The sequence below is a fragment of the Dermatophagoides farinae genome, chromosome 5 (genome assembly GCF_024713945.1).
Source record: "Dermatophagoides farinae isolate YC_2012a chromosome 5, ASM2471394v1, whole genome shotgun sequence".
Classification (NCBI taxonomy): Eukaryota; Metazoa; Arthropoda; class Arachnida; order Sarcoptiformes; family Pyroglyphidae; genus Dermatophagoides; species Dermatophagoides farinae.
In genome coordinates, this window is record NC_134681.1 from 1,878,561 (window position 1) to 1,893,611 (window position 15,051).

Genomic DNA, 15,051 nt, shown 5'->3' on the forward strand with positions numbered 1-15,051 from the left:
AAAAAGATGGTTAGCAATTAGTTTGGAGAAAGAAGAAAATTGATGATGATGATGATAATTTATCGCGAAAAAAAAAATCTTTTTGTTGTTGTTACAAAAGACAAACGAAATTTTTTCAAAATTGAAAATTGTTTCCATCCACATTATTATCTGTAACGTAGACGACCCTTTTTTTCTGATTTGAATTTTTCAAATCTATCGATATGGTAATGATATTTAAATTTTTTTTTTTGCTTTTTTTGCAAGTTTAAATAGCCTGATGATTCCACATTTTCACTCTATATTCACTCATTCATTCATTCATTTGTTTGTTTGTTTTTGTTTCTAGCTATAATTAAGGCATTTTTTTCTGCTAGAATCCAAACAAATCATCTAATCATTTGGTCAACAAAAAAAATGATTAGATTTTGTTGTTGTTTCTAAAAACGAAAGAAAATGATGATAATTTGCATTTCAAGATTGAGATCATCATCATCATCATCTAATGGCACATTATCCATGTTGGCTAAAAAAAAACCACAATCATCAGGTTTGTTTCTGGCGTTTTCAGACAACCGAACACACACACACATCATTAATCATAAAAACAAGGAAATTGGCTAATGAAACGGATTGCAAGATTTGGTATTTGTGTTTTGTTTTGTTTTTTTTTTTTTTTTTTTTTTGGTTTAAATGATGAAGCCAAAAAGATGAAAGAGAAAAAAATTGAATTAATCACACCCAAATGATAAAAAAAAAATGAAGAATGAAAGACAAAAACAAAAAAAAATCAAACTGATGCGCATGCGTCAATGAATTATGAAAAAAATTATCATTATTGGCCATTGAAATTGGTCATTTATTTTCAATCACCATCATTATATTATAATTTGAATTTTAAATCAAAATTGAAAATCAATCAATAATCAATAATCAATAAAGTAATAATATTTTGCAAAAATCTAATCACACACTGACACACACACACAGAGAGAGAAACATCAAGGAAAATAAAATGAGAAAATTTTTTCAAAATGAAAGAAAAAAAAACCAAACCAAAATTCATTTATTGGATAACCAGAAAAAATCTTTTTTTGTATTCTTTTCTGGTAAATTAGTACACATTGATGATGATTGTGTAATATGATAAGAGCGTGATTTGTTTTTTTTTTTTTTTTTTTGGAGTTCAAATCGTGATTAGTCGGCTGGATTTTTTTTTGGATAACCCGTTAGATAAAACCAGAGAAACACACACACACACACATTGAGACTGAAAATCATATAATTAGTGTCTGTGTGTGTGTATGTGTGTTGTTGGTTTGCATCCCATCTCATTATCATCAATGTTAGTGATGTTTTTTTCATTCAAAAAGGAGAAAAAAATGACCAAATGACCATTCGATGACCACCTATATCCCAAATAATGATGATGATGATGATGATGATTTGTATTTTTCTTGGCGATTTTCAATCTATTCGTGAAGCATCGATTTTTTTTTTTTAATCTCGTCTTTTACACAGAAATAATAATAATAATAGACTTGTGTTGATGGTCAATTACAATCTTTGTTGTTGTTGTTGTTGTTGTTGCTGATTGTTACAAAAGGCTAAATTCATCTTTCCATAGAAGAAAAAAACTCGATTAATTTGATTCGATTTGGCAATGAGTATGGGAGAAGGAGGAGTTTTTTTTGTTGTTGTTGTTCATGCTGCCAAAATTATCGAACACGACAAATAATTTTTTTTTTTTTTTGGATGCTTGAAACGATTTCTATCAATCTAATCAATCGATTAATTTTTGTTTTCTCTTGTTGTTGTTGTTGTTGAACAAAAAAGGTCAAATTTCCAAGGATTCCATTTCATTTTAATCGTCGGTTTATTATAATATTGGCTGGTTGTGTGTTTTCACAGAACGAGTGAAAATACAAAACAAAACAAAACAAAAACGACGAAAATCAAAGATAATCGCTTCATTCATTGGCAAAAATTGAATAGATGGAGAAAAAAAATCGCTGGACTGAATTTCATCGATTTCGATTAAAAAGTTGTCGATTGAATCAAATGAGTAAAAAAAAATGGACAAATGTTTTCTTCATATTCAATGGCCAGATTAGTGACAAACCAAAAAAAAAAAAAAAAAAATCAACGAACACCTGCAAGTATCATACAAACAAACTGGCGAAAAAAACGATACTTTTTTCTGGGCCCTTATTTTTTTGTTGTTGTTGTTGAACAATCCAAAAATTCAAATAAATAAATAAATAAAATTCAATAAAAAAAAATCGTCGTCGTCGTCTATATTTGACCAATTGATGATGATGATGACCTCACACTTTGGGTGGTGGTGGTGGTGATTGTTGTGGCTGGCTACCAATATATATGGGTGATCCTGGAAAAAAAGGGAACAATTACCACCACCGATACATATATTCAGTTTGTAATTGAGTTGTTTGTTTTCTATCTTTTCCCCCTTATTTGGTGACATGATCAAATTGAAAGAGAGAAAAAAAAAGTTAACTTATTATGAATTATTATTAGTGGTGGAATGAATGGAAAAAAAATCAGGGTACCTAGAGGTCCCAAAAAAAATGAAAATGAAAATTTGATTACAATCATTCCATTTGTGAAACTTATTGAATGAATGTGAATGAATAGAAATGACAGGTGATATTGAGAGAGAGAGAGAAACAATACACACCGGATTGGTGTTGTTGGTGGTGGTGGTGGTGGTGTTTATGACAGGCCGATTTTGTCAATTTTCGTAGAAGAAAAAATGATTTTTTTTTCTCTGTTAATGTCAAGGTGTTTGGGTGGTGGTTCTGGTGATCGGGATAATACTGGAAAAAAATGTTGACTTTCGATTTTTTTTTCGATCAAAATTGAATGAATTAGCGAGAAAAAAAATTGAAAATAATCCCTCTCTCTACCTCTGTCGCTTTGAAATCCCAGCATGTAACGAAATTTTTTTTTGACAAAATTTTTGTCCAATTTTCGTGTCCACGGCAATGTGTGTGTGAGCGAGTCGGCCTAGGCTCGTGTTTTTTTGATGGTTGTCGATGAAATTTCAAAATGAACTTGTCATACTGTGTGTGTGTCACTAGGTGACATTTTGAACCATGAAGAATTTTCAAATGTGTTTTGAGCCATAAAACTTTTTCTTGGTCCACGCGTATTGAAAAAAAAATGAGCTACGGAAATGAAAAAATTGAGTAAATTTCAATTCTACAGAAAAGAAAAAACATAGGACCATAGATTGATTTGAAATGGCACTAGAAAGAGAATATTTTCACTGATAATGGACCCCTATCGATCGATCGATCAAACATAAATATACATACAAGTGGGTCCAATAAAAATGTCAACCACAATGACAATCAACAAGAGAAAGCTGAGAAAAATGAAAGAAATGAAATGGTGAATACCAGTAGCACAACAAAAAAAAATTGTTGATTCTCATGATGATTCTTTGGCCCGCGTCAAAAAAAAAAGATTGAGAGAATTAAAGAAAATCTGGTTCATTTGAATTTTTTTTATTATTCGTCACCTAATGATGATGAATCGATAACGATTCAAGTGTCGCCATCTTTTGTTGCAAAAAAAAACAGAAAAAATCAATTACATTCAATGATTTGGTTTTTTTTCAATTTAATTTTAATCAATCATTTTCATGTTTATTTGTTCAAATGACAATGACAATTAAACATTAGAATATATAGGCATTGTGTGTGTGTTCGGGGGGAAGGGGGTTAAACAGGTGGAAGAGAAATATGACAATAAAATAATCAGCAGATTGATAATATGACGATGATGATGATTGAGAGAAACAAACTTTTTTCTGTCCACTTTTTCATTTGATCAAATACAAATAATTCACTAAAAGATTCGGATGATTTAACAATTTAAAATAATTATTATATCAACGGACAATATAATGATTTTTGATGATGATGATGATCATGATGCGAAGAGAAATTCTCTTTTGACGAATGAAAAAAAAAGAAAAAAATATATAGAATAATTCATGCAAAGCCATTTTCAACATATAGAATTGATTGATGATCGATGAGAAAAAAAAGATTGAAGAATCGCAATGCCATTTGCTTATTGTTTTTTTTTTTTTTTTTTTTTTGGTGAAAAATGTGGGCGTTTTTTGTTGTTGTTGTTGATGGAAAAAAAACAAAGAAAATTTAGTGGATCAATTATTAATCACCGGTGTTTTTGTTGTTGTTATTGTTGATGATGATGATGATGATGACGATGATGTTTTTGATTTTTGCAATAATTTTTTTCCAAATTTTCGTTAATTTTTTCTTTGAATCCAGTTTTTTTTTGTTTAAAAAAAAAATTCTTCCATAGCAGTAAAATTCAATTTTCCACACATTATGTATTACGAATTTTACCCGGTACATAAGATTTATCAATAATTGGATCCTGTAAAAACATATGTAAACAACGTTCATTCTGTGCCAATGGATGACCAGCAACTTTATTAATGAATTGTTCAAGACCTTTTTTTCGATCCTCAATAAATTCATCATCGAAAATGCCATCATCTTGTCGAAATGGTAATTGTCGTTTCCATGCTTTTCCTGGTAATGGTGGTACCATTATTTTAGAATCACGTTCCAATTCTGAACGTAGCCATTCAAAATCAGAATATCTACGTCTTACACTGGATTCTTTTAATTTAAATATTGGAAGATTACTCTGTAAAAAATAAAATTAATTGATTTCTAAACACCAAAAGAAAATCAAAGAAACATACCCTCATTCTTATTTCATAATCTGTATAACGATTACGTGCAACACCATGTGTAATCGGATTACAAACATCGATTTCAAGAAAATTTGCCGGCACAGCATATGCATCATCTAATGTTTGTTTTTTTGTTTGTAAACGTCTTGTTGCATCTTGTGGTGGTGCAGCAACAACAACATTCACACCACCAACACCAACACCACCACCAGAAGTATTATTTGTATCACCATTATTTGTTGAAATATTATTCATTATGTTGGATGTTGGAACTTGTTGTTGTGTAGTGGCCATTCCGAATTATTGTAATAGATCGTTATTATTAATATTATCGTTGTTGTATTAGGTTATTGTCATCGATCTTATGATGATCTTTGCTGTTTTCACTATATATAATGGTAAAAATGAAAGAATAAAACATAAAAATGAAAAAAATTATAACGGGTAACGCCAATCGTCGTGTGTGTGTGTGTGTGTGTGTTTGTGTTTGTATTGATTACTAATCAAAATTGAAATCAATCATCACCAACAATGATCGGTGAACGCATTTGTGTCATAAATAAACACAATCACCAAATAATAATAAAACGAATGTGATATTGTGAGCTGAGATTTGGTGATTTTTTTTCTGTTATCAATCGAAAATCGAATGATCAAATTGAATGACTGTAACCTGGAGACGAAAAAAAATATGATGAACAGAAAAAAATAATGCAAATGAAAAATGAAAAATGAAAAAAAAATGTTCGAAACGTCAAATTCAGAGTGAACTTTTTTTTCGATAAAATTTTCATATACCAAAATGAATGCATGTTGATTTGACAATTGTCAACATGATGATGACATTTGATTGTTGAGTGATGAGTGAAAAAAAAATTGTTTCGATAACAAATAGTGAAACAAACCAAAAATGAATAAATAACACTTACCGGATATTTTTTTTCTGGAATTTTCGATTCTTTCAAATGTTCGTTTTTTTTTGGCAATTTGTTAAATTGATATTAAAATAATTTATCCAAAAAAAAAAAAAAAAACAGAATCCAAACGAAATAACAGAATCCGTATTGAATATTTGGTCAAAACACACACACACAAACACAGAAGTAGTGGGCGTTTTTGTTTTGTTTTGTTTTGTTTTTTTTTTTTTGCTTGAAAATAAAGTTGAAATGAATATGATGTGATGATGACGATGTGTGAATGATTTTTTTTTCAATTTAGATTTTTGTTGTTTGATGTCGATATGTGTTTAATAAAAGTTTTTTTTACAGCAGAAAACAAACTAAATTAAGCCGCATTACACAAACAACAACAACAACAACGACGACGACGACAACTCATGACTCATTTTTTTTCTATCAATAAAAAAAAACATCAAGTTCTTTTTGCCAATCACAGATCATGATTTTTCGATAAAAATTTCTTGCAATGTTTTTTTTTTGTTTGTTTTCTTCGTCGTCGTCGTCGAAAACCACTATACACAGTATAAACAACTATGACACATTCATTTGGATTATTTTAATTCACAATTTCACCACCATGTTAATGATAATCTTCGAGAAATTTGGCGTTACAATCGTTTGGTTGATATATTATTATTTAGTTTAACTCACATATGAATTAAAAATGTACCACTACCACATTGCTATTGTCCATCATTATTTGTATCGGTTTTTTTTTGATTGAAAAGATCAACGCCTACTTCTGTTAATACTACTACTACTACTACTACTACTGTTACTCGGAAAAAACAAAACATACATTCAGCCATCTAGTGATTTTAGGCTGAAAATGCAGTTAGTAATGAAAATCACTAGATGGCGAGTCAATCTTAAGCTTTTTCGTAATTTTTTTTTTCGTAACAATTTTTTTCTGCTATTAAAAAATTGAACAATTTTCAAATGAATTATGACCTGTCTATGAGGTAAAGAAAAATTGATTATCAATCAACAATAATAGAAAAAAAATAGACCACATGATCATTCTAATAGTGGCAGCAGCTGTTACAAGAAAATAAAAATAAAAATATTCAGATTATGCTGGTCAACAGCGTATTTTTTTTTTTGATCCGATTATAGATTTGGCCGAAAAAAAACAGTCAGTCAATTTTTTCACATTTAATCTTTGAATCCTGCCATTTTTGGTTGACAATGAAAAATTTGACTTTGTCCCGTTTCCTGATGTCACTCATTTTGGGTAATATCGCCTGTTGACGAGCTGGTCAATGTGAATAACAAATGATAATCTGTGTTCCCCACCATGATGAAAATCGAGGTCGAACGAAAAAGTTTTGATTTGTTTTTTTTTTTTTTTTTTTTTGAAAAATTTACAAAAAAAAATTTCAAATTCACATTGATCTTTGTCGACCATTGGCATATATGCATGCTAATGGTAATCGATACATACATCATCATCATCAACAACAACAGCAGCAGCAGCAGCCTTGGGGCATAGTTCAAGTTTTTTTTTCTTTCTTTCTTCTCCTTCTGATGGTTACAAAGTCAATGGCTATAACTTGTTTTTTCTCTGTGCATCCAAAGGAATGTATGTTGCCTGGATGATTTTTGTTTTCTATTCTAATTTACCAATTGAAATCTGATGACCAAAAAGACGATCATCATCATTTTTACAATTTATATATGAATTATAATATGGTTACTGTTGTTGGTCTATCCTGTTAGTGTGTTGATGTACAATGAACATTCCATTTTTGAATTTTTTTTCGTTTTAAAAAAATTTGAATTTCCATCTTGCAGCTAGATAGCCAATTATTTATCGTCACCAAATAATGAATTGAACTGAATAAAGTGGTAGCCGTTGGTGGTGGTGGTGGTGTATAGGATCATTGATCGAAAACAGAAAGAAAAGAGAGTAAGAAATGAGGGGTGATGGCATCAATTGATCCGTGACCACTATCTATCTATATATACCTATTATATATGTTATTAAGTAAGTGAAAGTGGACCGGTTTTTTTTTTGGTTTGTTTTTCTCTCCACTCTCATTGACCATAACCACTACCCCATGCCACAAACTGAAACTGAAATAGAATTTTTTCACAATTGTATACTGAAATAACACAACTGTTCATTATTCTACTAGCATTCAGGAAAAATGTAATTTTTTCAATGAAAAATATATAAACACCACAATCATTATCATTATAATATACATGCCACTACTACTACTACTACTACTACTACTACTATCATTTGCGAAAGAATTCATGCCAAAAAAAATATAGACAACAACAATGAAACGAAGAACGACAAAATGATTCTCCCGCCGTCGCCGTCGCCGTCGTCGTCGTTTGCTATTTCGTTTTTTTTTTTTTTTGTTTTCCAAAATCAGATTGTTGCTGGATGATGTATAGTTCGGTGGATTGTACATATGCACAGACACACACAAACAACCATATCAAGTGTCTGTGTTTCATATAATAATAATAATATAAACGGAACTGAATTTTAGGCGCCATTTCGTATGTGTCCATTTATTCACTAAACAATACATTGTCCGGTGTTTTTTTTTTCCTGTGTCTGTGTGTGTGTGTGTATGTAAAATTCTACAACCAGAATCATTTGTTTGTCTATGTGTGTGTTTTTTGTTTCACAAATGTTTCAAAATCAAAATCAAATTTACAATTGAAATCAATTCTGGATGATAATGAAACCGAGGTAGGTGATCAATTTGAATTCGATTTTTTTTTTTTTTGAAAATAATTTTATCGATTCACAATTGTCTTGTTTCTCGCTCTCTCTCTCTCTCTCTTTCTTTCTTTATTATATAAAATTAATCGTTTTTTTATTATAATGATAATGTTGATGATGATGATGATTCATTTTCTTTACAATTATCAAGATCATTATCATAATCATCATCATCATCATTAAAAACTTTGATTTAATCAGATGAAACCCATGAATAATATGGCCATCATCTGGTTTAATAATAATACATTCAAACAAGTAGTGCTGGGTTCAGTTTAGTTTATCTGTGTGTGTGATTATCAATTATCCACAAAATGGAAAATTAAACTTTTTTTTTTGAATTGTAAATTTATTTCAAATTAAATTTTCTTTATTATTCATCATCATCTTCATCATCATCATCGTCATTTTCTTTGGTGGGAATAATTTTTGTTTTCCTTACGCTTGACGGCCATTGTTAATGATGATGATGAATGAATGAATGAATGATAAATAAACTGGTCAATGGTCATTTTTTGCAATGAATTTTGTGTTTAAAATTTTTTTTGAAAATCAAACCTGTATGATTTCCATACAGGTGGCCTTTTGTTTTTGGGTTCAATTCCGAAAAAAAAAGAAAATACTTCTATAAAATGTCGATATCGTGACATTTTTATTGATGTTTGATCATTATTTTTTTTTATTATTGATTAATTTGCTTGATCATCATCATCATTTATTTTAATGTCAGAATGTCTTGTTTTGTTTTTTGTTTTTTTGGCAATTTATCGTCGAAAAATCCAGGCATCTGCCTTATTGTCCAATTCATTCGATTCAATTATTACCACACGCACACACACATTGCTTCTATAAACACCACCACCATCGCCACCACCAGTGTGAATGTGAAATTTTCTTTTTTGTTTCCAACGAACAAAAAAAAAATTCATGAATTTTCAACCAACAACAACAACAACAACTACAACATGAAAAGCAACATTTAAAATTCATTCGAATAGTGTAATTTAACCAGAACAAAAAAAAATGACAGAGAAAGACTAAATGATATTTGCAACACGTTCATCATCATCATCATCATCAAGTGATGAAGATAATTACAGGTAGTTATCATCATTATCCTATATATAGGTACACATGAATTTTGTAAAAAAAATTATTCGTCGAGCACGAATAATTTTTTTTCCCCATTCTATTCATTTGTTGATTGTGCAAAAAAAATGAATGAATGAAAAGAGACCCTTTTTTCAAGAAAAAAAAGGTCTGGTCATCATCATCATCATCATCATTTGATAATTGGCCAATCGTTTTGTTTTGTTGTTGTTTTTTTTTGGGCAATCAAAGTTGATTCGTTTACCTTTTGTTTTTCTCACACACAATTACCTACGTCGTCGTCGTCGATGATGATGATGACCGTGATTCAATCAATCATTTATTCATTCATTTTTTTTTCATTTTAAATTTGAAAATTTTGTTTGTTTGATATAAATGAATTTGAGAAAAAAAAACAAAAAAAAACAAAATTCCGTTTATCATCATTATCATCATCGTGAACATTTGGTGGGAACTAGAACCAACAAACACAATGATTTGAGATGATAATGATGATGATGATGATTGTGGTTAACAGATACACACACACACACACACACACACACACTGACAACTGATAATTATCGATTCATTGATTTTCTTCAATTTTTTTATTTTATTTTCCAACAATGAATTGTTTCAATGATAATAATGATACACATACACAGTTGATATTTTGTGTGTTGTCGTTGACGTTGTCGTTTTTTTTCAAGCATTCGTGTTTCGAATCAATTTGTTTTTTTCTTCTTTTTCTCATTTGGTAATTTTTCCAATATTTTGTTTGGTCAATTTTCATTCTTTTTAATTGTTTTCAGTTTGGTTTTTTTTTTTTTTTTTTTTTTTTTTTTTTTTTTTTGATCAATGTTGTCAATCTGTCGCACACACATAGAGAGAGAGAGAATTTTTTTTGTCATTTCCCCGTATGAAATATGAATCATTCATGAATCGATGAATTTCTAATTACAACGACAACAACAACAAATTGAAAAGAAGAAAAAGTTCAATGTCTTTTAAGGAAATGAAAAAAATATTTACATCATCGATCTATACAATACATATGATAATGATGAATTATTATATTTCCCTTTTTTTCGAATCAATTCAAATTGATTGGTTGATTGATTGATTGTTTGATTGATTGATCGATTAAGAAATATGAATTTGATATAGAAAAGTTTTTTTTTTTTTTTTGTTTTTGTGTTTTGGCTGTGATTGTTTTTTTCCCGTTTCTGTTGTTGTTGTTGCTGTTCTTTGGTGATACACCCCTTTTTTTCCATTGTAAAGTAAATTTATTCATACATATTTTTATCATCAATCGATCTATCGATTGATTTTGATTTTATCGATCAATAAATTCCGGTGATTAGATTTTCAATTTTTTTTTGGATCAGTATAAAAAAATCGCACACACAATCGTGTTGGATTATCTAATGATGATGATGGTGGTGGTTATGATCCAAGTAGAAAAGCTGATTTGATTTCCATTTGTGATCCATTTGATTGAACAATTGTTCATGGTGTTTTTGTTTTCCATCGGTATGAAAATCCCTAGCCAAAAAAAAAAAAAAATAAATAATACAAAAGATCAAAATCGATTCATCATCATCATCATCATCTTGATCATCTGGAACACATTTCGAGCTAATTTCCTTTTTTTTTGTTTGCTTGTTTGTTTGCTTGCTTGAAAACTTTATCAATATTCATGAATGAATAAATTTTCTCTTTCTGTGTGTGTGTATGTGTGTGTCATTTCTTTCCAAATGTTTGTTTTTTTTTCTTTGGTCCACATAAGAAAAATTTAAAAATAGACGATCAAATATCGATCTAATGATGATCCTGTGTTTGGAAAAAAAAAATTCATTTATTCTAATCAGTCTACATATATCGTGTGTGTGTGTGTGTTCCAAAATTATTGGTACGCACACACACTTACACACATTGTAGATTATTGGAATTTAATTTATCATCATCATCATCGTCTTTTGATATGAATCATTCATATGATGATGATGGTTCGACGAAAAAAATAAAAATAAAAATGTGATCAAGATTTCCATTTGTGTGTCTACATATAATGTGATGTATCGGATTGATAGCTTTGATGTTTTTTTTTCAGCCGAAATAAATTTTTCGATTTTTTTTTTTTGGAAAATTTCTGATTTAATTTCGTAAATTTTTTAAGAAAAAAAAACAAAAAAAAAATAAACAAACATTCAACGTCTGCGTCGGCGTTGTTTGTTTTTTGCAACATTGATAAAAATCGAAATCCAACGAAAAAAAAGGAGAAAAAAAAATTCCAACTAAATCCGGTCTTGAAAATCTTGAATATATTTTATTAATCAGTGGTTTTTTTGCTTGAAATATTTCTCATTCACACACACACACACAAAAAAAAAACAAGCCAGTAAAAACAATCCATCAAAATGCATTTCGGCTATCTACAATCATCATCATCAGCTACGGCCTCGAAAATTTGACACATATGTTCCATATGGCCCAAAACACATACATGTATGTGTATGGACCATAGGGCCATTGTGGAACAAAAAAAAAACAAAATAATACAATATTTGGTCCGATCTTCCATTTCTGCCACCATCACCGTCATGTTTTAAGGCGTTTTTTTCTCCATTGCTTTTTTCTGCTGATGATGAATGTGTGTGTGTGTGTGTGTGTATCACCATCAATTTGGGTTTTTCTATGAAGATGTGATTGTCTATTGTTGTCAGGTTTGTTTTTTTTTCTCTTTTTTCTTCTCCATCCCAATCACCACCACCACAAATGTATTGAAACTGTTAATCAACGCCTGTTCATTTTTTTTTTTTTTATTTCACGGGTTTGTCATTTGTTTGTTCATTATTGTTGTTGTTTTTTTTTTTGCCGCAACGGTTTTTTTGTGAATGAATAAATATGCCAATTGGGATGCTGATGCTAATGTCTGTGTGTGTGCAAGCAGAAATTTGAATGTGAAGAAAAAAAATTTCTAAAAAATTTTTATTTTCAATGTCAAAGTTGTTGTATACAATTATTTTGACCGGAAATTGATGGATCATGATTTAAATGAAAACGCTATATTTCTGCTCTTTTCAACAACAACAACAACAAAAAAAATCGTTATTTTTGCTATTGTTTTCAATACCAAATTGATGATTGATAATTCAATCCATATACTACAAAACAAAACTTGTGGCCCTAGAAAATAAAAATGAGACCCAATTTTTGTTGTTGTCGATGTTGATGATGATATTTTTCGTCCTTTCTCAGCCCCAGCCCCTACTATATCAACATCATCATCGATTCGTGTGAATGATGATGATGATGTTGTCGTTGTTGTTTGTCTGAATGAAAAAAAACCAAACACACACACACACAAAATAATAATAGGAAATCCATCAATTCTTGAACTAAAGAAAAAAAAGAATGAACGATGAAATGAAAAACGAAGGCGCCATTCTTTTTTTTTCTCTCCATTTTGGCGACTTTTAGTTGTGTTTGATGGATACAATTGATTTTGGTTGCTTTCCGGGATCCGTTTTTTTCTGTAAAGTTTGTGTGTGTGTGTGTGTGTGCTTGTGTGTAAATAGTGATGGAATTCAGGGAACTTAATTTCAGTTTCAGAAGTTCAGTTTTCCATCATCATCATCATCAACAACAACTTTAGGGCCAGTGACTCTCTCTCTCTCTTTCTCATTCTGGATTCAATGGCTATTTCTACCCCTTTTTTTCTACTGCTTCTAAAACAAAGATTGAGAGAAATAAAACAAAAAAAAAACACTCTCTCTCTCTCTCTCTCTTTATTTCGCTGTGTGTGTGTGTGTAAATAAAATGGAATCCATTTTCAGTCCACATCCACATCATCATCATCATCATCATCATTATACAATCATCGGGTTGAATAAAATGAATGATCTGGTTGAACAAAATAAAAACTCTGTGTGTGTGTGTGTGCATGCTATGTGTATGTACACTCCATCATCATCATCATCATCATCAACTTTGGTATAAAAATGAAGAAAAAAAAAACTTTTTTTTTCAAAAAAACTTTCAAAAACAGCTTTATACCGACCACACCACTACCAAACAGCCAAAGAATTGAGTGTTCATAATGTTCATAATAATGAAATGACAAAAAATATCAAAATCATATAAAATCGTCATATATATATATGTTATGTTATTGTCATCATTCAGAATGTTTTGGATCAAAAAAAAAAAAAAACGAAACGAAACGAAAGTTGAATTGAAATTTTCCATTTTTTTCCATTTTTTGATAAACTTTTTCTTTTAATTTTTTTTTCATAATTCATTCAGTCCTGCTGCTAAAACTTTTTTTTTTTTTTTTTGTTTCATCAAAAACAATTCATTCTTTCCAATTCATTCGATCCAGCCAATTTACAGTGATAAGAAATTACGACGACAACGACAACGACAACGATGATGATTTACATTTATTGATTTTGAAAAGAAAAAAATTTTCTTCATTGCCATTTTCATAAATTTTCAAATGTCATAAATACAAGAAAATGTAAAGCGTTTTCATTTTTTTTTACTTTAAAAATGAATAATCGATTTTTCTTTCTTTTTTTCGTTTTGCCCCCCCCCCACAAAAAAATGCATTTGTCTTGTTTTTGTGTCTGAGCCTATAATAAGAATATTCTTAAACAAGTCATAATTTAGTCAACGAATAATAATAATAATATAATTATTATGATTATGATGATGATGATTATTATTATTCTCTTTTTTCAATTCTTGTCATTTTTTTCAGAAAAAAAAATTCTGTTTCATAATTATTATGTAAATTTAAAATACGTGGAATACGTGAAACTAATTATTATTATTATGCAACTTAAACATTCTTATGGTCTCTCTTTTTTTTCAACGGTTTTCTTCAGGGATATACCAGAAAAAAATGAGATATTGTTGTTGTTGTTGTCGTTGGTGGTGGTGGTGGTGGTAGTAGTAGTAGTGGTGGTGAAATGTTTTATTTCAGTTGGGCGTTTCAATTATTTTTCGCAGCAGTAGCAGCAGCAACAGCACACGATGATCATTTGATTGATTCATTTTTTTCTTATTAAAATGAACATTTATTAATATAATTGTTTTTCATCACTAACACGGATATGAAACAATGATGTTGATGATGATGATGATGATGATGACAATGTTTAATACCATGTCACATATTGGATTGACTTGTCACGAAGCTAGCAAACAAACAAACAAACAAATGAAAAATAAATTCATCATCATCATCATCATCATCAGCACTGTGCAAAACCAGCAGTTGGTCTTACACTGTTGACATGGTTGACATGAAAATGTTAAACGAAACAGAAAAAAAATGTATCGGGTTGTCAATATCATATGATGATGATGATGATGATGTCATCGGTCAATTCTGGTTATTTTGTTTGTTGTGTAATTCTGGTTCTGTTCTGGTATCCATGTATTATTATTATATTTATTTATGTATATGTTGATGACATTTTGATTATATACATATTAAAAACACTTTTATC

General features: G+C 29.7%; 2 protein-coding genes across 5 annotated transcripts in view; one reads left to right on the forward strand and one right to left on the reverse strand.

The window, feature by feature from the left end:
• Positions 1 to 3,773: 3,773 nt before the first annotated feature.
• Snx3 (sorting nexin 3) lies at positions 3,774 to 6,195 on the reverse strand. Of its 4 annotated transcripts, none has more exons than XM_047064094.2 (3): positions 5,665 to 6,195; positions 4,745 to 5,121; positions 3,774 to 4,686 (listed from the first exon to the last, which is right to left on the reverse strand). In XM_047064094.2, the coding sequence occupies exons 2-3, from the start codon at positions 5,027 to 5,029 to the stop codon at positions 4,360 to 4,362; spliced, it is 612 nt and encodes a 203-aa protein (XP_046920050.1). In that variant the 5' UTR covers positions 5,030 to 5,121; positions 5,665 to 6,195; the 3' UTR covers positions 3,774 to 4,359. The 4 variants fall into 4 exon arrangements, with proteins under 4 accessions (XP_046920050.1, XP_046920052.1, XP_046920051.1 ...); XM_047064096.2 differs by lacking the exon at positions 5,665 to 6,195 and adding an exon at positions 5,266 to 5,416; XM_047064095.2 differs by lacking the exon at positions 5,665 to 6,195 and adding an exon at positions 5,236 to 5,405.
• Positions 6,196 to 8,119: 1,924 nt separating this feature from the next.
• LOC124498919 (uncharacterized) overlaps positions 8,120 to 15,051 on the forward strand; it is a 71,844-nt gene continuing 64,912 nt past the window's right edge. The window contains exon 1 of the mRNA XM_075731246.1: positions 8,120 to 8,407. The gene's annotated coding sequence lies outside the window, so the exon portion shown is untranslated. The remainder of the gene's footprint in view (positions 8,408 to 15,051) is intronic.

Bases quoted from the DNA above. Each gene is read 5' to 3' on its own strand.
- Snx3 (XM_047064094.2), bottom strand. From the start codon at position 5,029: ATGGCCACTACACAACAACAAGTTCCAACATCCAACATAATGAATAAT. The intron at 4,687-4,744 runs GTATGTTTCTTT...TATTTTTTACAG, and splicing joins ATTATGAAATAAGAATGAGG to AGTAATCTTCCAATATTTAA.